This window comes from Ictalurus punctatus, chromosome 26 (assembly GCF_001660625.3).
Source record: "Ictalurus punctatus breed USDA103 chromosome 26, Coco_2.0, whole genome shotgun sequence".
NCBI classification, from domain to species: Eukaryota; Metazoa; Chordata; class Actinopteri; order Siluriformes; family Ictaluridae; genus Ictalurus; species Ictalurus punctatus.
Genome location: NC_030441.2, coordinates 19159461 through 19183736, shown reverse-complemented (window position 1 = coordinate 19183736; position 24276 = coordinate 19159461). Strand labels below are relative to the sequence as shown.

The window sequence follows — 24276 nt, the reverse complement described above, 5'->3', positions numbered from 1 at the left end:
GCGCTGAAAATGCTTGAAATTTCACTTACTAGTGATGGCAGAATGAAGCTTTTGCTCCAACTGTGTCGATAAAGAGTTCATTACTCAAAGCTTTTCATCGGAGTGTGTGATAGTGACACCTGCTGGTCAAAAAGGTGAATCACATCTGTTATTGTACTGCATCCTACTGCAGGCGACTTTGGCGTCTTCTAAGTGTGAACAGTACTGAAATATAACAGTACTGTTACTTCCCAAAATAATCTACTCTGAGTAGAGTAAAAATACTCCTGCTGCTCCTCCTACTAATTTTATAAAGAATAAAATTTCATACCTAAAATAAGCAATAAACATAAATAATCTCTGTGTGATCTGCTGCATGTTTATAGTGCTCAGTCATAGAAACTCCATGTTACAGTGGCTGGAACACACACAAATGAAGGCTTGAGTAAGTAATTACAAATCTGAATCATGTGTGTTACACTGCTGTTGTGCTCCAGGAATAAATTCGTTTTTGCACCTAAACAGTTGAAATGTTTAAAACGCAGTTACACATGATGTCCAGCAGAGGGCTGATTTTACAGCTCTGATCTTCAGTCTGCAATCTGATGCCTTAGAAGAAATCTCTTTGGATTAAAGATCCTGTCTGGAATTTTATTGGTCTTTAAACTGTATTTGAGCTAGGATCTGGAGTTTATAAAGAGTCATATTTATTTACCCGACTTGTGAAAGACAGATAAAAGATTATATCTGTCTGATAATTATTTACACTAATATGCTTGTAAAATGTGACAAGTAATAATTTTAAAAGACCCTCTAAAAATCACATAGTCTAAAACCTGCTTTTTTTTTTTTTTTTTTTTTTCCAAATTAGTTCAAATCCTAGGTAAATCATGTGATGATGTCCATCTGGAGAGTTTCTAGAAGCGTTCCACTATGACCAGGTGGAAGTTGTAGTTGTGGTGATGTTGAATAAATGGGTGAATGTTGTTTATTTCACTCTGCTGTAGATCACAGTGGGATCCTCAGCATTGGAAGGTCTACAGAAAGAGAGTAAATGATCACAGTAAGATCCAGCAGAAGATCATTTCCAGCTCTGTTAGAGTGGAGGAAACAGACCTGCTCCTCTCACCTGTAGTCAGCACCGCTGCGAGTGAATCTGACACTAGAGTACTGAACCTCCTCGTCCTCAGAGGCAGAAGCTTTCACAGCAGAACTCTCAGTGTTCCCGGGTCAACGGCTCTCCAGTGTACAATGCTGGCATACAGAACTTCATCCTGATTGGACAAGGCTGAATCAGATACAGAGTTGATTGGGTTTGCACTGCTACTCTGCCAATCTCATTAAATTTCTTCTGGTTTGGAAAAGCCACCAGCATGACAGAATAGCGACAACAGTTACCTGGTACATGTTATATGATGATAATTCTTATTGCTGATTTACAATTATATTTTGAAAAATATTTATGATAATTTACCATTATTGTTTATTAAATATACAGTAGTAATATGTATATTTTATTGCAAATATCACATATCTGTTATGACTATTTTGTGTTTTGTGTTGTACTGACACAACTACAGGACAATTCAACTGGGCGCTTGTATATTATGTATATTATCTTTTATTGCAACCGCAAAAAGTCTTCAACAATAGAAATGTAGGGTAAACATGTCGGATCTTCGGCTTCATGCTATAACACAGGCGACATCTGTTAACAGCTGTTAGCTGCGAGAAAATAGCTGTAAAATAAACATACACTGCAAGAGGGTTGCCAGATTGCATTCGTTAGCGCCTACGATTTAGCTCAGCTATGCTAAAACGTAATTCCTAGAATAATATTTATCGCAAGGATCACCGGTAACCTCAAGGTAATTATATTTAAAAAGAAAAAAAGAGAGAGAGAAACGGGCGCGTTGGATGGAAGTAATATCCCAATCTGGCAACCCGGTGCTCTGTGATCTCTCTGATCTCTTTGCTGAGTGAATGACTGAGGGGGGTGAATTTGGGCGGAGACGCACGAGAAGTTTGGCAACAACTTTAGCTCGTCCCTTCCTGTTAAGGCTGCATTAGTCGCCACTCTTAACGGTAAGTAGTTTGGTTCAACATTTAATGATTATTTTACTCCCTGAGCTGACTCCAACCCTGGGAACATTTTCAATTAATGAGCTAGTCTGTTTATTTATGAAGGACATTGGCTTACTTTGTAATTTAGATATAAATGATAAAAATACCCAATGCTTGTATCGCATTGGGGAGGAGAGAAAGTATAATAAGATAAAATATAACACACAATTACATAAATACCCATAAAACCTATTAATTACTTATTTTAAAGTAAGGCAGACCGTTCTAAGACACTGTGTGTGTGTGTGTGTGTGTGTGTGTGTCTGTCTGTCTGTCTGTCTGTCTGTGTCTCTGTCTGTGTGTCTGGGTTGTTGTTTCACTTCCTGAGGTGGAAAGGCAGTGGCTTCATTTGTTCACACATTGGACTGATTTGTTAAAATGTCCTGTACACAGTGCATGCACACTTTTTACTCTGGTGCAAACACAGTCTTCATGATACATTAACACGTTGGAAAATGAAAGTAATTATTTTTAGCCTTAATTAATAATACAAAAAATAGTTTGGTATAATTAATTTGTTTTTGTATAAAACACCTGAGGTAATAAATGCACAAACACGCAACACATTACACAAAAATGACTTTATCATACTCGAGGTGAAAACTCTCTGCTTCAGTGCTAGTCTCTTAGGGTTTATTATATTTAGGGAGCATGTCGAGTATTTTCTTTTAGATTCATTAAAGTGTGTATTTTTTTTATCTTTCTTTGTCTGTGTTTTTTTCTCCAGTTCAGAAGGAGGGACAATTTTAGGAATAAAGAGGAAACAAAATGTGTTCACACATACAGTACAGCGTCAGCACATCATCACACTTGCATCATCAGCTCGTTTTAACCACAGTCTCTTTGTCTCTCACGCTTTTATTTAGTCATAGTTTGGTTGCTGGACATGAGGGTTGAGAAAGCACAGTAAGAAAACATTAAAAATTTAATATTGTTTACTTACAAAATTTCCTCATTATATGTACATTTCCTGAACATAGAGACGCTCAGTGTTGGGTTTTTCAGTGCGGTTGTACTTTGTGGTGTTAAATTGGGAACTACGTGACATTTAGCAGTTTTTACCGATTGCTTATCTGTACTGGGAATTATGGGTATACAGTATAATACTTGTTTCAAGATAAATTATATCTGAGATAATTGTGGCTTTTGTGTATTTTTTTAATATAACAATTTCAAACTTGGAACATTAAAATATTTGTGTTAATTTTTTTTTATAAAAATGTTTGTGTCCTCATTTTCAATGATCAATAATTATTTTCAAAGTTAATTAAGCAATATCACATGAGAAAGAACATTGTTATACTGATTTTCGGCATGGCTGTGATTCGGCAGCAGACACGAGGCGACAGATAAACAGCACGATCACTAGTGTTACAATTCTATTAATAATAAATTCATATCAAGTAACTGACCTCAGACACAATATGGACAAATATTTTGGCTGTTTTTGCTCCGTCAATGGAAATAGTTCCGATAGAAGCCTAGGCAGCATGTTGCCATGGTAACACACAGACTGACTGACAGGCCGTAGTATATGTAGGAGCATTTTCAGTGTTTGTTTGTTTTTTGCTATTTTTCTGACAGTTTCGTAGCAAGTCATTATTTAATGATACATAATGCGTACCCTGAAAATGTCTTCAAGTATAGTCTGAAGTGATTTGATATTTTGGTCATGTGGCAAACTTATGAACCAGCAAGACCAATAATCAGTAACCACTGCTGTTTGTTCCACTAGTGCATGCTCTATTGAAATTTGAAATACAGTGGGGGAAATAAATATCGGACGCATCAACATTTTTTTTTCAGTAAATATATTTCAATGAGGCTATTCACATGAAATTTTCACCAGACATCAGAATTACCTCAAGAAATCTGGAAATATAAATAATTCACAACATTAAAGTCCATAAATAAAGTTTTGTGTTATAAAGTGGAATGATACTGGGAAAAAAGTATTGAACACGCGAAGAAAAAGCAGTTCTCCAAGGCAAGGTAAGGCAAGGAACCAGCTGAGGTATCCAAGGTATCACACAAGAAACATGTCATGATGGGTAAAAGCAAAGAGCTCTCCCAAGACCTTCACAACCTTATTTTTGTGAAACATATTGATGGAATCGGATACAGACTTATTTCAAAACTTCTCAATCTTCCAGTAAGCACCATTGGGGTCATTATCCGCAAGTGGAAGCAACATCACTCCATCATCTACCGGCCATGCACAGGAGCTCCTCACAAGATTTCTGACCAGGGAGTCAGAAGAATAGTCAGAAGAGTAGCCCAAGAGCCAAGGACCACTTGGAAAGAGCTCCAGAAACACTTGGAGGCAGCAGGTGCCATCGTCACAGAGAAAACTATAGGCAATGCACTCCACTGCTCACGCTCACCCCGCAACACTCCATTGCTAAAGAAAAGGCATGTCGAAGCTTGTTTAAAGTTTGCTACAACTCATTTGGATAAGCCTATGAAATACTGGGAGAGTGTAGTCTGGTCAGACAAGAGAAAAATTTAACTTTTTGGCGGCCATACTACACACCATGTTTGGAGAAGAAATGGCACGGCACATCACCCTAAAAACATTCACCAGGATGATGAAGACGAGACGTGGGTGGACCTTCCAGCAGGACAACGATCCAAGCATACAGGAAAGGAAACTCTCAATTGGTTTCAAAGAAATAAAATCAAGATGAAGAATGGCCCAGCCAACCACCTGACTCGAATCCACCTGAACAAGATTTAAAGACAATATGTTTGGAAGACTGCGGCTCATTAATTTCTTCATACAGGAAGCGTCTTGAAGCTGTCATGACAAACAAAGGCTTCTCCACTAAGTATTAAATACATTTCATTTAGCATGTTCAAAACTTTTTTCCAGTGTCATTCCACTTTATTACACAAGTTCATTTATGGACTTTAATCTTTGGTTCCCTTTCAAAGGGAACGAGACATTGCATTAGCTGAACACTGTGGGAAGCGTGTGACTGGTATATGAAGCTTGTGTAACATCATGCCTATTTATAGGCCTGCCGTGATTAGGTGACGTGGCAATTAAACACGTCATGTGATATATAAACAGCACCTGTGAACTGCACCATCAGCCTTGTTATCTTCAGCAAGAGTGCATCTCAGTCGTGTGTGTAATGAAAACAAAAAGACGCTTCTATCATTTCCAAAAAAAAGAAAGAAAAATCACTTTTCTTTTCTGTTTCTTTAAAAAAAAAGGAGGAAAAGTATGAATGAGAGAATTCAGGAAGTGTGTTATGCCTTGCTCCCTTTTCATCGGGAGGGTGGTCATGACACAATTTCTGGGTGAAGTGTCTAGGGATGGAGCATGCCACGGCAGCCCTAGAGAGGTCTGACTGTGCGCGTTTTGAACGTCTTGTGAACTCGCTTTCTTCTTGGCCGAAGCAAGTTGGGTGTCAGAGCCTCGCGGATCTCAGGTCCTGAGGATCTCGTATAGACCTGGAAGAAGAGCCGGCGATGAGCGCTACTCTTTCTCTTGCTCTTTCTTCCGGGTCCGGCTCTCATCTGGATTTTGGAGCTCGCATCGCGACTCCTCCCTCCACTATGGAGAGCCAAAAAAACGCAGGCACAACTAAACTTCTCTGGGCAGTGGGAAAGGTTTTGTCAGTGGGTGCAATGTACATTCTGGGCAACTGGAATGTGGGGGGAGACATCCTGTCGAGGCAGGGGCTGAAGCCCAGAGATTTGTGCCTCCATCCACAAGTTGTGGCGTCCATATGGTGGAGGTTTGGCCAAGCGGAAGTGGACGTGTTCGCTTCCAAGGAGACAACACACTGCCCGCTATGGTTCGCCCTCAATCCTACCGCACCTTGGGGTTGGACGCCATGGTGCATATGTGGCTGAGGTCACATCTATTTGCTTTTCCCCCGATGGCTCTGCTCCCACTGTCTAGGTCTGCTGCTAGTAGCACCATATTGGCCAGCTCGAATATGGTTCTCAATGCTAATATCCCTGCTAGACGGCACTGCTTCAGAGATTCCCATCCTCAGGAATCTAATATCTCAAGACGGAGGGCTGATTTATCATCCTCGGCCGGAACTATGGAAACTGTGGGTCTGGCCCCTGAGGGGCACCAGCTTATAGATTGTAGTCTCACAATTGAGGTTGAATGTTGAATGCTAGAACGCCATCCACAACGAGATTGTAAGACAAAAAGTGCCATCTTTTTGTCTCATGGTGTGAGGTACATCAGCTAGACCCAGCAAACTGCGCAATAGCTACAGTCCTGGAGTTCTTACAAGGACGTTTCTCAGCGGGGTTGGCTCCTCCTACAATCAGGGTCCACATATCCACCATTTCGGCCAGCCATGCCCCTAATGACGGAGCGTCTGTGGGGCAACGTCCACTAACTTCGAGGTGTATGTGTGGTGTCAGGCGGCTGAGGCCCATCTGCAGACCATGCATACCTTCCTGGGACCTTTCTGTGGTCCTGGAAGGTCTGTCAGGTGCCGCATTTGAGCCCTTGGGGTCAGCCTCTGAAAAGCTTCTGACTCTAAAGGTAGCTCTTTTGCTGGCCCTGACATCTCTCAAGCAAATAGGAGATCTACAAGCTGTCTGTTGCAGCCAGTGGTGTAAATCAGAGCAGTTGCTGGTCAGCAACAGTAGAGGTGATGCTGTGTCGAAGCAGCGCATCTCTAATTGGATAGTGGAAGCAATCTCTATCGCTTATGAGGCGTGGTCTCGCGACACCTCTGGGCATAAGGGCTAGGGCGGTCACCTCCTCGAAGGCTTTGTCTAAAGGGGTATCCTTACAGGATGTGTATGCTGTGGCAGGGTGGTCTACCCCGCACATATTCATTTGATTTTACATCCTGGATATACATTCTGGATCGGGCTTGAGTGTCTTGCAGTGACCCTCGGGCTCGGATATTTTTGAACAGGCCTTACCCTCGGTATGACACAGTGGGTATTCTCGTTCCCACAGCGTTGAGCTCACGCAACATGGAGTTACCTTTGAAAGGGAACGTCTGGGTTACGCATTTAACCCTTTTCCCTAATGAGGGAACAAGACGTTGCGTAGCTTTCCCATACTGGAGCATGCCTGTGAATTGCATCTTCGCTTCAGATAATAGAGGCTGATGGTACAGTTCACAGGTGTCATTTATATATCACGCGCTATGCTTAATTTCCAAGTGACCTGATCACGGCAGGCCTATAAATAGGCATGATTTTACACAAGCTTCAGATACTGGTTATGCGTGTGGGCATTTCAGCGTTCAGCTAACCTAATGTCTCATTCCCTTCTCAGGGAACAAGGTTATATGCGTGACCCAGACGATTTCTTTATATGTGCAGATTTCTTGAGTTAATACCAAAGTCTGGTGAAATTTTCATGTGAATGTCCTCATTGGAAATATATTTACTGGAAAAAATGTTGATGCGTCCAATACTTATTTCCTCCACTGTAATTGCTTAGCTACATGCACAAGTAATAAATCTACATAATTATCCTGTTTTTACCCGATTCTTTACCTTAAATGACAGCACTGCATCTTTCTGTATTAAAACATCCTGGTTTGTAAAATACGCATGATTTTTGTATTTTATTTAACTTTAGAAATCTTTCCAGAAAATCTCTCTTTCAGTATCAGATTCTGCAATGCAAATAATGACACTTCTATGAATATGTAAATTAGTGCATGATCATGAAGCAATGTTTTATGCATGTGTTAGCTTCTCTGAGTAGATTTGTTAACAGTGACTTCATGTACAGGTTTTCATTTGTGGCTTGTGAATGTTTGATTATTGTGAATAATTAAAATATCTAATTTAAAAAATGATTAAAAAGAGCGATTGTCATATTCAGAGAATGTAATATGATTATTTTGTAAGAAATGAAACACTGTGTGTGTGTGTGTGTGTGTGTGTGTGTGTGTGTGTGTGTGTGTGAAATACTGATGTGATTAATATGAGTTACTGTTATCACCCTGAAGTTGATTATTTTCTTATAACAGCACGTCCCCACTGTTTATTCCTTTTATACCACAACAATCTGCCAATATTGTTTTTCTTTAAAGAATGATGTCATAGTTTTGATTTGTTTATTGTTACATTTAATGCTGTGTGTAATGTAAAGTATAAACTCCTCTGTCCTGAAGATATCAGGACACTTAAACTTACAGCTTTACCTCTAACTGTTACAAAGCGTTGACACTGGAGACTCCTTCCATAAACGTTAAATAAACATCTCCTTACAGAAAACTTCACCGCATCAACAATTACTCACATTCCTTAATCTGTTCATGAGGAGCGTCCACTGTACGAGTCCCTGTGAATGAGCTGTTACTATAGAAACGATAACGTATTAGAACGAGTGTATTAATATAAACCTGTGATGTGCAGCTGCACTACTGTCAGAGCCGCTGTTATAGAAAATTAATCAACACCTTCTGACCAATCACAATCCAGAATTCAGCAGCGCTGTGGTATAAAAATAAATATTATCTTTCAGATAATGAAAGACTTGTGATGGATGCTGTGATAATTGTATTCCATCACATAATAATTTCTCTAAAGAAAAGGAGGTTTAACAGCTCAGTAGATTGTATGTTGTTGTGACTTATTATAAATAAATTTGATATATTTTGTTTCTATAGAATCTTTCCAGTAATGATGTTCCTCAAAATGGCTTCTCCACTTCATCTGGTCTTTCTGTTCATGATCTCAGGTGAGTCACACATTAACATCATCACGACTACACACCGCAGAGACAATAAATACAAGTAGAACCACCAGTATATTTAGATTTTTGTTATAATTTCAACATTATAAATATAATATAACACTGCTCCTCACTTGAGCTGATATTGTACGAATCATGGTCTGATAGTGATAGGGTTCGAATCCTTGGTGAAAGAGCGATTTAAATATTAGTGGGCTTCCTGAAGCTTTGAAACCTTGATGAATCTTCTGTTTCGAATCATTGGTTCTGAACGCATATCGAACGCATATCGAACCATCCAAGTCACGTGATTTCAGCAAATGAGGCTTCATTACGTCATTACTGTTTCGAAACGTTACGAAGTATTGATGGTTCGCCTCTAGAAGGTGCTGATCTGCAGGTGAACCAATGAACAGTGTTTAATATATAATAATATATAATGAGTCTTGGCCAGTAGCGCTCTGGATTTTCTGTCCGGTTGTTTAGAACAAATATTATCTTACATTATATTATATTACATTAGATTATATCATTTTATATATTGTTTTCCATGCACTAGATGTATTATTATTTCCACATTTCTCTGCATTTAAATAGCGGGCAGTGCTCGGTACTGGTTTTCCATCTTGTACCGGGCCGAACCCCGTGACGGTAAAGAATTGTTTTTATTTCTGCAACCCGGAGTTCCAGAGGAGAGAAGTGAAGCTGTAAGATAACCCAGTGTTTTATGGGGCTCAGGATAATGACCTCTAATCACCTCTTTCATGTGTCATGTTTCAGGGGCTCTTGGGAATGAATGGAGTGTGACATACAGCGAAACAAAACTCTGTGCTTTAAATGGATCTACAGTGTTTATGAACGTCACGTACACACACCCAACACGTCTTACAGTGACGAACAGGTTTTGGTTAATAAACTCATTTCAGGGTAAAGAACCGACTGATCTGCGTAATGAATCAGGTTACTCAGACAGAGTGGAGTATTTAGGAGATGAACAGAAACACTTCCCCCTCAGACTGAGTGACGTGAAGAAATCAGATGAACAGAAGTACTGGTTCAGAATCATAACAAATGAAGCAAAAGAAAGATACCAGGGTGAACCTGGAGTTACACTCACTGTTACAGGTAAATAAAATCATCTTATTTTCTACATCTATCACTCTGAACATAATCTCTCTTTAGATACAGGAGACTCAGAGTTTTGTACCGGATTAATGAAGATCTCTAACATGTTCTTTATAAATTAAATTGAACAATAGGTGCTTGTGGTAAAATCGACTAGTCTCCAGAGTTGAGAAGGTTATTAACACTGAATATAAAACTGAAATGATTATCATTAGATAGAAAAACACTTTGAGAGAGCAGAGTTTAAAAGTAGACACTTTACTGTCTTCAGGACAGCTTTCCTGATTGAATGTTTCTCTCGGTGTGTAAGATCTTCAGGTGATCGCTCCTGCAGAAGTGACAGAGGGACAATCAGTCGTTCTGATCTGTAAAACCACCTGCAGTCTGACTGATCCAACATTCATCTGGTACAAAAACAGACGTGATTTAACCACAAACACCCCCAAGAGCAATGAACTCCACCTGCAGCCGGTCAGCAGTGAGGATGCAGGCAGTTATAGCTGTGCTGTAAGAGGATATGAACATCTCCCCTCTCCTGATCAAACCCTCAGAGTCAGATGTGAGCTTTATTTACCTTCTTATATATTTTATAACTCAATAGATCATAAATCACTTCATATTTACAGAAATGAAGGAAAATGTACTGAAAACGTAATGACCTTGAAGTGCCTTCACTGTCATTGTAGGACATAAAAATGTTTATTATATTAGCATATAATTAAAAAAGAAACACACACACACACACACACACACACACAGACACACACACACAGGTGCTAATAACTTTAAGCATTTAGGAATAATAAATCTATACAGAATTGGATGTTGACCATGTGAAGGGAAAATACGAGCACATACAGGCATGATAACAAGAAGGTGTTCCAGAATTATTACAGTATAAAAAGATTCTCAGATTTATGACTCTATTGTGCAGTGAAGTGGGTTTTATATTCATTAGGAGCCAGACATAATGTTAAATAAAAGCACTGAGATGAGCTGAAAATTATATTCAAGAACTGATGAAAGAAAAATTTACACTGCTTATGGCCTTGAACTGCTTTCATCATTCTCATCATGGAACTCTCTAGATCCTCCAAAGAGAGTCTCAGTGTCCATCAGCTCCTCTGGTGAAATAGTGGAGGGCAGTTCAGTGACTCTGACCTGCAGCAGTGATGCTAACCCACCTGTGGAGAACTACACCTGGTTTAGGGTGAATGAATCGTCACCTGTAGGATCTGGACAGAGTTACGGAGCACTACAGAGTGGACAGTACTACTGCGAGGCTCAGAATCAACACGGCTCTGAGAGATCAGCTGCAGTGTCCGTCACTTTAAACAGTAAGAGCGATGATGTAAATCTATAAATCAGAATCACACTGATAAATATTTAACACTGATTCATTATCACATCATCGTCCACACAGGGGTTCAGAGCTTAGGTGTGTACGCAGGTGTAGGGGCTGTTGTGTTTGTGTGTGTTTGTCTCATCATCACCTTCCTGTTTATAAGGTAAGAAAATACAAGAATTAGTATTTCTTTGTGCTGATAGATTCATCACTAATTCCTCTGAAGAAGCTCACGATGGATAAATATTTGACTTTGTAAGAGCAGAAGCAGGAGACAGAAGAAAAAGGCAGATGAAGGTGACTATCAGGTGAGTTATTACAGAAATGTCCATCAGGTGGCTGCTTTGTACATAATAAACTCTCACTGTAAAGATCTTCAGCAGAACCTGCTCACGTTCTCCACCCTCCTCTCCGCAGAACATCGGGCCGAGCGCTAAAGACGACACGTACGCAGCTCTCGACCTCGCGGGCCGGACATCTGATGATGTGTATCACACACTTGCAGTAAGTGTTTACTGAAAAACACAGTTCCTTGTAGTATGTTTGTTGATGATGGTCTAACCGAATGATGATGTATTTTATTGTTGGAAATCTGTGTTCTATTAAATGCAGATTTATGCAGTGAGAGCTGTTTTCACTTTTTGATTTTACTTTGGAGTCACACACCTGATTGGTCAAATTCAACAAGGCGTGGCCTCTTTCTTTTTTCACAGAATTCTCATCCCAGTCCTCCTGCTGACACGCCCACTTCCTCTGACTAAAGAGCAGTGAGTTTTATCTTTTAAACCCCAAACCACCATTAGATTCGAGTAATGTGATAATATTATTCTTTTACTCTGAAGATGTGAGAGCTACAATACACAGCTGTAACTCCAACAGTAATTTTAGATTTATTTCCTAATCAGTAATATTAATAAACGTAAATCAGAGAGTGTGTGATGATGACTGATGTACATAAATGTTAATAACGTGTTCTGCTTTAACACACAGTTCTGATGTTTCTGTGTGTTGTTTCTTTGAGGAACATGATGAATGAAATGAGTCCTGAAACAGCTGATGAATAGAGAGAGCTCCTCACTGAAGTGGATAAACTGAATCGCTCCTTTACACCAGCGACATCAGCATCTTACAGCCATTTAAAGCAGCTTTAATCATTTTATAGCAGTGTGTGAAGTACTTTTTCTACTGCCAGCAGGTTAGGACTGTTCCAGTCAGCTGTAGAGTTTTCACTCATTAGTTATCGCTTCTTTATTGTGAATATTGTAACTGAATTAAGGGATTGAAGCTCAACTGAAGTCCAGAATGGAAATATATTTAGCAGAGAATGTGTATTTAGTGAGAAATAAAACTAATTATGATGTATTAACTTTCTCAGAACTGTACGCTGTAGGTCAGTGTTATAGATTTAAGCAGCTAATGTGTCAGTGCTGATTGATCTAAAGTAATTACTGCTATAAACTCATTTAAAGTAGTGAAGTGATGTTTTATTTACTGTTGACGGTGTGAGTGGCCATGTTGGTCTGATGTCATGTACTGAACTCGGGGTTGAGGAGACCTTCCTGACTTTCTGAGTTGAGGGGCCGTTTTCTTGTTTTTTTTTTTTTGTTTTTTTTTTTTGCTTGTTTGTTTTTGTTGTTTTGTTTTTTTGTTTTGTTTTTGTGAGGTATGAGCTTCATTCAAACACAGCATAAGGTCCTGATTGTCAGCCAGTGATCCTGGAATAGACTCCTGATTCACTGTGACTCTGACCAGGATAAAGCTCTTGTATATATTGCAGTAGAGCTATTAATCATTATTCAGCTTACGCAATCTCACATACACAAGCAAGACAGAGTAAGAACAATCCAGAAGTGTATTAACGTATGTTTAATGTATTTTATATTAAGCTTAAAATGTTGAACTGTATTATCTTAAAATTAAAGAAGTTTATTATCTGTTTATTGTAACTGTGACACAGCAGTGAGCATTTTATCTGTGACACAGTGTTCATGTTGAAAATTAAATTGCTGCTTTATCCATTTTGTATTTTCTGCAATGGAATGTTTGTGTGTGCACACACTGGCCACTTAATTAGGAACACCCATAAGCCTGTTCATAAAGTAATAACAACTGTTTGTTCCAGAACATTACATCTAATGATAAATGATTTTTAAAAATTAATAAAATACTAAGACTAATAAATAAATAAATAAATAAACTCGAATGTCGAAGTGCAGGGTTTTGACAGGAATAAAACACTTGGGGATGTGCTTTTATAGGAAAATAATCAACTTTGCAGTGCCATCATTAACTCTGTTTAATCACACCACCCAGTTTCTGTCTTTCACTAAGTCGTATTCATAATCTTGCGATTTCGGATCATTCGGCCATCATGGGGAATGAACGGCACGGTTATACAGCTATGCCGAAGGTGGAGGAGGTGCGGGGTGGTCTATGCTGCACACATTCATTCGATATTACAACGTGGGTATATGTTCCAACCTAGGCTTGAGTGTCTTGCAATGACCCTCAGGCTCTGACTTTTTGAACAGGTCGTGCCCTCAGTATGACGGGGAATGGGTATACTCGTTCCCACAGCGTGAACCTCACACAACATTGAGTTCCTAATGGGGTGCGCATGTAACCCTGTTCCCTGAGAGGGAACGAGACGTTGCATAGCTTTGTCATACTGAGGTGTGCCTATGAATTGCGTCTTCGCTTCAGATAGTAGAGGCTGATGGCGAGGTTCACAGGTGCCATTTTTATATCACGCAATGCGCTTAACTGACACCTGATCACCACAGGCCTATAAATTCTGGGTAAGAGAACTCAAACAAAACTTGGACCAATCAGCTGTGAGCAAAGTGAGAGAAATCTGACACATCAAAGTTAATCCTTTAGTGTTTGCGCTGGCTTTTCCTGATGACCATCTGTGACAAATATATGGATTTTCAGCAGATGGTATAGTTTATCGGCTTCTTGATACGCACATTAAAAATCTGACTCTATGCCTGGCTTACGCACAAAAAATATGCATACAGTATGAACCGGCCCAGGAGTTTCCCCCTCTTTACACTCTCCAAGGCATTTCATTAAAGACACGGTTTGCACTCTTGTTTCTTTTTCATCATAATTCTGTGATTCTACTTCTCTGGAACTTTGTATATGCAAAATCTGCTCCACTGCCTCTCTAACAATGGTGTATCACATTTCAGATGCCAAATGCAAATGATCTACAGATTTACTGATATGGAGACAAAAAGAATTTTCCAGCTTAATTTGGATCACACTTCGCTTACCCTCTCTGTAAACAAGAGAAAATTTAACCAAAATACCGAACGACATGACTCTTCTACTGAGAGGTGAGTACTTCACTGACAGACTGACGGGCTGGGTGTTTCTCTTTCTTCCTTATACCCATCGTTAATACGGGGGACTTAATGAAATTATTTTAAAAGCATAAAGCAATTTATCATCAATGCTTTTCTCTACACATTTTCTATTATCATACAGTAACAGGATGGAAAGTATTTAAAAATAGGAGCAAAATAGGTGTTTGTTTTTGCCTTATTTTGTTTTGTGTCCTTTTTATGATTACATACTGTATGGGGACCAGGATCATCTGTTAAAAAGAAAAGCTAAACTAGTTAGTTTCATTTTATTGAATATTTAAATTTGTATTTAATAAAATAAGGTCAAACATATTTTGAAACATATTTAAAGTCATTTAAAAATTGTGTTATCATACTGGCAGGATTTAAATACAATTTAATATTTTAATTTCATAATATACATTCATTTGGTCCAGATCATTGTCAACAGAATCAATATTGTAGTGTCAATATTGATATTACTACTACTACTGCTACTACTACTACTAATAATAATAATAATAATAATAATAATAATAATACTTGTTGTTGTTGTCATTGTTTTGTTTAGTTTTCCAGTGATTTTTTTTTTTAATTAAATGTGTATATATAGCTCATCCCACTAACACAGGAAATCATTTCTTACACTTTATATTATAATTATAACAGATTTGCAGATGAGGCGTGTAATGGATAACAGAAATAAATTAATTCCTGTGTCTCCCCTCCAGGAGTCACTGTTCTGTTACTAACATTTACAGCATGTGATACTTCACTTGACAGTAAGTAAACCATAGAAGAACCAAAGGAACTGTGAATTCACTTTATTTATTTTTTATTTCATATTGCTTGTTTAATGTACAAAAAGAAAAAAAAAATCATAGTTAAATATGTTTACGATAAACTGGACTTGATTGGACTTGATTGGATGTTTACGATAAACTGGACTTGACTTTTTATAAGCACTTGCATTCACACTTGTAGCCAAAAGCATCACTGATTAACCAGACTAAAATCTGAAAGCATCAGGCATTAATACGTAAACCAGCTCATTGCATTGAAAGACTATTCTCTTGTGTTGCTCTTTGTTTTCGGTTGTTTTATGAATAAGATGATTGTTACATTGTTGCTTCACACATTCATGCTTGTTGTGCTGTTTTTAATCTCGATTACCTGTTTGTTGTTGTTGTTGTTGTTGTTGTTGCATTTACACTTGTATAATGTGGTCAAAATGAGACTTTATGCTGAATCAATGTTTCTCAACTGCCTAAATATTCACAAAAAACAAAAAAACGGCAAAAAAAACATAATCCTTTTGAAATATTGCATGTCTGTATTCATGAAAGAACGAAAGAAATAAATAAAGAAAGAAAGAAAGAAAGAAAGAAAGAAAGAAAGAAAGAAGGAAAGAGGATTAGAGGATGGATGATAGCTAGATTATAATTCTGTAATAGTGCACTTGTTTGTTTGTTTTTTTTCAGGTGTCACTTTGGAATTGCTTGAAAAATGCCAGGTATGTTTAACTGGAGAAATAACTGGCAACCTTTAAGCAATTATTGTCATTTGTGCATTTGCTATTGCATTTTCTTCTTAGTATTTGATCATTCCTTCACGTTTCAATTAATTTCTTACGACACATCTTTAGGTATAAAATGAATACACTTCTGAAAAAAATATTCATATTAAGGCATCTTAAAAAACATAAGAAAATGAGAGTTTTTATACAAATATAAATAGTTTTTTGCTTTAGGATGATCCGGAAACACTGGACTTCTTGGACCAAATCTGTAACGTTACAGAGCAGAGATCAGACTTATCTCAGGAGGTGAGATGCATTTGGTTTCTTTATTGTGAATATAAATGTATTAATTGGCAGGATTACTATTACATTTGAATGTGTAAACATTGGTGTCTCTCTACCTGTTGTGTAGGAAGTGGAAAGTTGTTTGAGTTTAATCATGTATCTCACAACTTGTGAAATAACTGATGCTCCTGACCAAACTACTCTAAGATCCTTGGGAAATAAGTTATTGCAGGTAAATGAAAACCTGGTGTCTAAATTGGTGGAGGAAACAGACACCTACAGCAACATCAGCTTCTCTGTCCAAAATTTAGGTAAGAAATCTGCTTGTAATTTGTAGAGCACTACGGCTACAGTACATATACAGAACGATTTCCTGTTTGATTTGGGAAACCAGTGAGCAACTGTGTACCCTATAGAGTTAGCTTGGCACTAAAGAAAATCACTTGGTTTTGATTATTATCTTTTCAGAAGTCCAAGTTTTCATGATTGGACCTAATGTCACCTTGAAGGAAATCCCCACACTCATCACAAGCTATGCGTCTTTGTATATCGATCTCATCGGGATTTCAGAGGAAACAGATGGTAAAGTAGTCATTTGTTTCCAGCTAATTTCTTGATAACTGAGTCGTAGGCATAAGGAATTAACACAGAGGGGCTGTAAATGTTTGGATCATAATTCTTAAAAACAAATCCAGCTTGTCATGCTCCAAAGCATATGTTGTAATACTTGTCGAAATTCTCCTCATATTTTGGCTGTTCTAATAAAATATCTGATGAGTGGACAAAATAAAATCTGTCCCAGTCTCTGTATGAAGAATACATGAAAATTGAGTAAAAATAATGTGTACCACCAGCATCCAACCAATCAGAACAAGGCGGCGTGTCTGCTTGCCTGTAAATCATTTTACCCATCAATTTTTACCCATTGAAAGCTTCCTTTCTTCATGTTTCAAAGTTCACCAAAATTATTAAGTACATGGGCTACAGTCCTCTTTCAAAATCCCTTAAAAATGTTTCAAATATTCAACCCAATTTCTAATTATACCGTCTCCTCTGAAAGTATTGGAACAACAGGGCAAATTGTTTTGTTTTTGCTATACACTGAAGGTATATTTGTATATTTGGGTTTGAGATATGAGGAGATAGATATAATATAAGGAGCTAGATCAGAATTTCAGAGTTCATTTCCTGATAGTTACATCTAGATGTGTTAAGGCAGACCACACCATTTTTAGGTGAGCAAAATTAGAGAAACAGATAGTCTTACTGTAAAGTTCTCCCTTCAATCTCCTCTTCAGGAGGTTAAATACTGCTCAGTTGGGTGAAGGTCTAGTGACTGACTTGGCCAGTCTAAAACCTTCCACTTTCCCCCCCGATGAAGTCCTGTGTTGAGGTGGATGTGTGTTGTGGATTGTTGTCTTGCGACATGATGAAGTTCCTCCTGATTAATTTGGAAGCATTTCTCTATAAATCTGCAGACAAAATGTTTCTGTAAACTTCTGAGTTCATTCTGCTGTAATCATCATGAGCTCCATCATCAGTAAAGATTAGTGAGTCTGTTCCAGAAGCAGCCGTGCAAGCCAAAGCCATGACACTACCTCTACCTCCAAAAGAATCGGCTGTTCCGATACCTTTGTATATATGCACTTGGTAGCTTTTAATCAGTATTTTTCTTTACTCAGGATCAGCTGCTGTGGTCTTCATGAGTTACACAAACATGACAGACATCTTTAAACCTAGTCTCTTTGACACAGATATCATCTCAAATAAAAGTTTAATGTCAGCTGTGATCTCATTCTCACTTCCTCAAACCTTCAACACATGGATCCTTGAGACAATCGACTTCACTGTTAGTCACATCAAAGTATGTTAGTTTTTTTTTTTTTTTTTTTAATTATTCCCAATACAGTAAATATTAATTGGAATACATTTATAGTGTTTATTTTTCTCTTTTCACAACTGGCTAGGAGATAGACCCAAGGGCCATTCTGTCTTGTTTGAACTGGGAGATAAACGATTGGCCTAGCTGTTTCATCTCACAGACCAACAGAACTCACTCTGTGTGCTCTTGTTATTACGGGACTACATTTGCTCTCATCAGTGAGACTGACCCATGCATGGTAAGACACCTGTATGCACTTATAAAATACAGTTAACTCCAGAATTATTGGCAACCTTCATGAAAATGAGATAAATTAATATATAACATGAATATAAGCCGCTAGGAGGTTATGACTTGGCTGTAAATACACAAAAAAATACATAAAAAGGGAAACAATGAAGGTTAGGTTGGGTGGGGTTTAACTTTATTGTCATTGACAGAGTATGAGTACAGAGACAATGAAATGCAGTTAGCATCCAACCAGTAGTGCCAATAGTAAATAAGTTAAATGAAATGAACCTATTAAGCGATGCTAACATAACGCAGGCAACACTCTGCGTTTATTTAACACCTATCATCTCAACACGCTTTGCTTTTTGGCATGGAAGTGTCCTTTATATCTCTTGTGCTCCTCAAGCAACGCTTAAAAAAAATCCATAATTTTCCTTAGGGAACATGTCAACACAACATCATTTTAAAATCATTCACTTATTTCAGCCATCCTTGAGTAAGTCAGTGCCCCATGTCATACAGTAAGCAGATTCAGCTCAATTTTTTATCCTATCGATAAATTGGCATAATCTGCTTTTTAAAGTGTGTCTAGTAACCCACAACTAGCCATAATCTGAGTGGTCAGAAGGTGTTGATTAATATACATTTACATTTATTCATTTAGCAGACACTTTTATCCAAAGTGACTTACAAATGAGGAAATGCAAGCAAAGCGATATATCAAGCGGAGAACAATACAAGCAGTGCTACTGTACAAGATCTTTAATTGAGTTCTAGAGAAGCAAAGTGCACAGAGTAGAGGTGTAAGAGTAAAAATATATTTATTAAAATTATGTGGGGTTGGCATTATAGGGGTTGGTTAAGTGTTCAGTGAAGAGGTGGGTGTTTTTTGAAGATTTTTGAAGCAGTCCAGATTGAGGTTGGAAGTTCATTCCACCACTGAGGAACAGTTAGTGTGAAGGTTCTGGAAAGGAACTTGAGCCACACTGAGTAGGCACTACAAAGCATCGGTTGTTAACCAATCACAGATTGCGTGAGGGAACATTACCTTAAGGAGAGAGTTGAGGTAGGGGGGTGCTGTTCTAGACAAGGTCCTTTACGTGAGCATCAAGGCCTTAAAACTGATACGGACAGCTACAGGTAGCCAGTGGAGGGAGATGAAGAGGGGTGTGATATGGGTTCTAATTTTCTATAACAGCAACTCTGACAGTAGTGCAGCTGAAAATCACAGGTTTATATTAATGCACTTGTTCTAATACATTATTGTTTCCATAGTAACACAACATTCACAAGGACTCCTATTCGTCATCACCATTAACATTATTTGCAATATGTTAGATCTGACACTTTGTTGTAGGCCTGTTTAATCCTTTAAAGCCTTTTTATTATCTTTTGGACGAAAATCTAAACCTATGGAGTCAACATTTATGTTTTTAAATGAGAAAGGCATTACATTCATTTTGATCTCCGACATCAGAATTTATTTAAAATCAAATCTGTTGATTTTTGTTATTTTATCTAGGTTAATTCAACTGAATACTGTGAAGAGGATTTCCTGATTCGTATGTTAGACTACATATATTCCATAGAACAATTACCACAGGAGGTAAGACTGGTGATTCTGTTATTGTTCAAGACTTAGTAAAAAGGATGGTCTTTTGATTTTAATATGTATTTATGGAAATATCTCTGCTTGTTGTGAAGACTGTGGAACATTATTTGAACACAACATTGAACCTTATTACACATGGTGAAAAACAATCTGCGTCAGAATACTTTGGAGATATATTACTGGAGGTAAATGAGATGCTGCTGTATATACTGGAGAAGCAAACAGATACCTACAATTCCATCAGCATCTCTCTCCAAACTTTAGGTATGGAACCTGCTAGTAAATTATACCTTATATTTACATTTACAATATTTCTTTACTTCACACTTCTTAGTTCAGTGGCCTATGTTTTGTTTCTGTGCAAACCTTTGAACATGTAAAAATTTTAAGGTGCCATTAAGAAAACATTGAACTAGAACTGGGCTGAATCTTGATTCTATCTTTCCAGAGGTTCAAGTTTTTGTGGTTGGACCTAATGTCACCTTGAGCAAAATCCCCACACTCATCACAAGCAATGCATCTCTGGACATCGATTTCACTGGTATTTCAGACAACCAAAGTACATAAGTAGCAGTTACATGTTGAATATTGTGTGTTTCCCTTTTAAAGGCTTGAGTCGATGAATTTTAAATCAAATAAGATTTTGTAATATTTCAGCAGCTTCAAATAGGAGTGGGCGATCTAGTAAAAATATCATATGGACATTGATCTTATTGAGATTAGAAAGTACAACTATGTTATAGTGGTAACTTGTTTCTGGATAATCGTGGAGGGTTGTCAGCCTGGACAATTTGTCCATGTGTTTTGGGAGCATGGCTTTGGAATGAACACTGAATGGAGAAGCTGTATTGTTTGGATCATGGATTTATAAAATGCTGGTTATACCAAAATGGCAGACTCTTAAGCAGATAGACATTTTTTTTTTCCTCAGATAAATTAAAATGCTTTATATTCATTTGAAGGAATTAATAATATAATTTCAGAACAATAGGGAATATGTGGTCAGTCAGATTTAAGAGAACTTATTACATATAGTTTACTCACATTTGCTTTCATGCACTAAATTACAGCATTAGGAGGGTTGAAAACAATGTGAGTTCAATGTTTCACTGTAGGAATAATAAATAGAAGATAACAAGCGGGTTTGTGGCTTTCAAGCTGGTGGCAATTGTAGACTGAGCAGCTCGGTGCGCTCCACTAAGTAGCAGATTTGTTGTTTTATGTGTGTTATGTCTACTGATCCCAGAAACTGGCGTGTTCAAATCATGCAGTCAATCAGAATAATCCACATCAAGGAAACTTGTTTGGGATATACAGCAAACAAAACATACTCTATTCCACCCGGAGTTCATCCCAGTGGAACTACCATCTGCTCAGTGAGGTGACACTGGCAGCGAAAGGAAAGTGCGGCAAGAGGGCTGGGATATGCGCTAGGCTCCAAGCTAACCAGTACAAACCAGCTCTACTTTCTATCTTTCTTGTCAACTCCTGCTCACTAACCAACAAAATGGATGAAATCAGAATGAAGATCACCTCACAAAACATGCACAGTCATATTTTGATAATTATGGAGACCTGGCTGGATGGAAATATCTCTGACGCTGCTATAGAGCTAGCAGGTTATGCAAAGGGAGAAGGATTGCGCATTTATATCAATAACGGATGGTACACGGCTACAGACATCATTGAAAAACACTGCTCTCTCAACATAGAATACCCCATGGTGAAGTGCAGACCCCCCCCCCCCCCCCCTCCTTCCCGAGGGACTTTGCAATCATCATCGTTATGGCTGTATATGTACCACCACAGTCTAATGCTAAGATAGCCCTTTACAAGCTACAGTATGCCATTAAGTCAGATTACTGCATACCCAGATGGAGTGGTTGTGGTGACAGGAGACTATAATCACATGAAACAAATTTCAGTATAACTTTTACATATATGTATGTCTACATGTATGTCCCTATGAGAGAAGGTAACATCTTGGACCAGGCCTACACCAACATTCCAGAAGCCTACAAACCCATACCATCCCAGATCTAGGACTGTCAGACCACAAGTTTGTACTCCTGACCCTGTCCTAGAAACCAGTAATCTGCACAGCAAAACAGACTGTAAAGATTGTACAAGTATGGACCAATGAAACCACTGAAATCTTGCAAGACTGCTTTGACAGCACAGAGGGGTCCCTCTTTACACAGGAAGCAGAAGTCAAGTGGGCTTTTATTGTCATTCTTCTATATAGCTTGTATACATTGGAATGAAATGATGTTTCTTCAGGACCATGGTGCAACATAGAACAGTTCACAAGACTGCATAAAGTGCAAATACACAACAGTGTGAGATGAGTGCAAAACAATAAATGCACAGGACAAAACAATAAATACACAGGACAGTAAATACACAGTTCACGTTGTTAAAATCTCTGGCAACAATGAAAAATCCATCGGGGTGCACTGTCTGTAAGTTACTGATAGCCCATAGAGTTCACTTAGTGCTACATTAGCATTAGCGCCGGGTGGAATGTAGACCGCAACAATGAGCATGGTGATAAACACACTGGGCAGGTAATATGGTCGACATTTCACAGTCATAAACTCCACCAGTGACAAACATTAGCTTGAAACCATAATGGCATTCCTGCACCATTCATTGTTTATGTAAACACACAGGCCACCGCCACGAGTCTCATTGGACAGTGCTGCTATTCTGTTGGCACGATGTACGGTTAGCCTGGCTAGCTGAATGGCTGCATCCAGAATGCTGTCGTTGAGCCATCTCTGTAATGCTCAAGTGGTGAGACACTGAAACAATACTGTGCCAAGCATGAAGACACACGGTGGGTGGGGGTTAAATATATAAGCATTCAGGACTTAACATGGAACAGGTGAGATTGATCATGACATGTGAAGGATGCAACCAATGACAGTACAGGGGTGGAGACAGGACAAAAACCAAAGCAAGAACACACATGGTAACATATACAGAGACATGCCAATATGGAAGCACGTGCTGCACTGCACGATTCCTCAAGCAGCACTCTGCGTCTCACACTCAGTGCTCGGGTGAAATCCCAGACAGATGTTTAGATAACTACTTCAAAAACAACGACTTACAACTTAACCAACTGTTGTCTTCACTCAGCGCTCAAACACTTAACATGTGTTATTAAAAGAAAAGGTGATGTCACACAGCGGTAAACAGTCGACTGTCACAACTTTTTTGGAGTGTGTTACAGTCATCAGATTTGAAATGAGTGTATATTTCCACAAATAAATAAAATTCACAAAGTAAAACATCAAATAGTGTGTTAATAATGTGATTTCAATAAAGTACAGGTGAACTGAATTTTCAAATCACTCTTTTTGTTTGTTTTGTTTTGCAAATCCACAAACTTCACATGTCCTACCAAATAATAATAATAATAAAATATCTCAGATCTGAGGTCAAAAGTGTTATTTGAATTTCTATTTCAATTTCAGGATCAACTTATGTGGCCTTCATGAGCTACACGACCTTGGGAGGCATCCTAGAACCTTACTTCTCTGACAAATTTGATGACTCAATTAAAACCATTATATCTACTGTGGTGAAAACAACAACAACCTTCAACTTGCTCAAGGGCTTCACCCTCAACTACACCCTCAAACATGTCATTGTAAGCTATTTGACCTTTCAATTTATAATTTTTTTAAGGATTTAATAATCACCTTTTCTCATATGTCATTGGCCAGGAGTCAGTCCCTGAGGGCATTCTCTCCTGCGTACACAGGGATTGGTACATGTGGGATACAGGTTACTGTACCGTCACACAGACCAACAGCACTCACACTGTGTGTTCTTGTAATCAGCTGATACCCCTGGCCCTATTCGTGCTGACTATCCCATGCCGGGTAAGAGATCCTCACTGCATACCATCAAGCCTAAGTTGACTGGGATAAAAATACTGGGTGGCCCTGAGTAAGGATAAAAACTCATTTAGGACATAACATTTTACAGTACTGTTCAGTAACTCATATGTTACTTTGCAGGAACTAAAAAAGCAGGAATATATGAGTGGTTCTCCATTAACACTTATCTTATTCCTATTAATTAGTGAGAACTACTAGGTAGTTAATCAGTAAGTATGTTATTTGGAGTTC

General features: G+C 38.3%; 2 protein-coding genes across 3 annotated transcripts in view; both read left to right on the top strand.

The window, feature by feature from the left end:
• Positions 1-1946: 1946 nt before the first annotated feature.
• Positions 1947-24276, top strand: part of LOC108258732 (uncharacterized) — a 34249-nt gene continuing 11919 nt past the window's right edge. The window contains exons 1-14 of the mRNA XM_053675954.1: positions 1947-2064; positions 14450-14596; positions 15337-15387; positions 16087-16118; positions 16356-16430; positions 16537-16720; positions 16878-16991; positions 18092-18273; positions 18377-18529; positions 20045-20128; positions 20227-20398; positions 20583-20675; positions 23617-23792; positions 23869-24027. Coding sequence (XP_053531929.1) covers positions 14578-14596; positions 15337-15387; positions 16087-16118; positions 16356-16430; positions 16537-16720; positions 16878-16991; positions 18092-18273; positions 18377-18529; positions 20045-20128; positions 20227-20398; positions 20583-20675; positions 23617-23792; positions 23869-24027 — 1494 coding nt within the window. The 5' untranslated portion in view covers positions 1947-2064; positions 14450-14577. The remainder of the gene's footprint in view (positions 2065-14449; positions 14597-15336; positions 15388-16086; positions 16119-16355; positions 16431-16536; positions 16721-16877; positions 16992-18091; positions 18274-18376; positions 18530-20044; positions 20129-20226; positions 20399-20582; positions 20676-23616; positions 23793-23868; positions 24028-24276) is intronic.
• Positions 2400-13273, top strand: LOC108258770 (B-cell receptor CD22). Of its 2 annotated transcripts, none has more exons than XM_017457668.3 (10): positions 2400-3009; positions 8721-8791; positions 9566-9910; positions 10221-10469; positions 10999-11247; positions 11334-11418; positions 11516-11563; positions 11673-11759; positions 11969-12022; positions 12277-13273. In XM_017457668.3, the coding sequence occupies exons 1-10, from the start codon at positions 2990-2992 to the stop codon at positions 12317-12319; spliced, it is 1251 nt and encodes a 416-aa protein (XP_017313157.1). In that variant the 5' UTR covers positions 2400-2989; the 3' UTR covers positions 12320-13273. The 2 variants fall into 2 exon arrangements, with proteins under 2 accessions (XP_017313157.1, XP_017313159.1); XM_017457670.3 differs by having other exon boundaries at positions 2401-3009; positions 11521-11563.

Excerpts from the sequence above, each read along its gene's own strand:
- LOC108258770 (XM_017457668.3), top strand. The coding sequence starts at position 2,990 with ATGAGGGTTGAGAAAGCACA. Across the intron at positions 9,911-10,220 it reads AGTTACACTCACTGTTACAG|ATCTTCAGGTGATCGCTCCT; the intron begins GTAAATAAAATC and ends TCGGTGTGTAAG. Across the intron at positions 11,760-11,968 it reads ATGTGTATCACACACTTGCA|AATTCTCATCCCAGTCCTCC; the intron begins GTAAGTGTTTAC and ends CTTTTTTCACAG.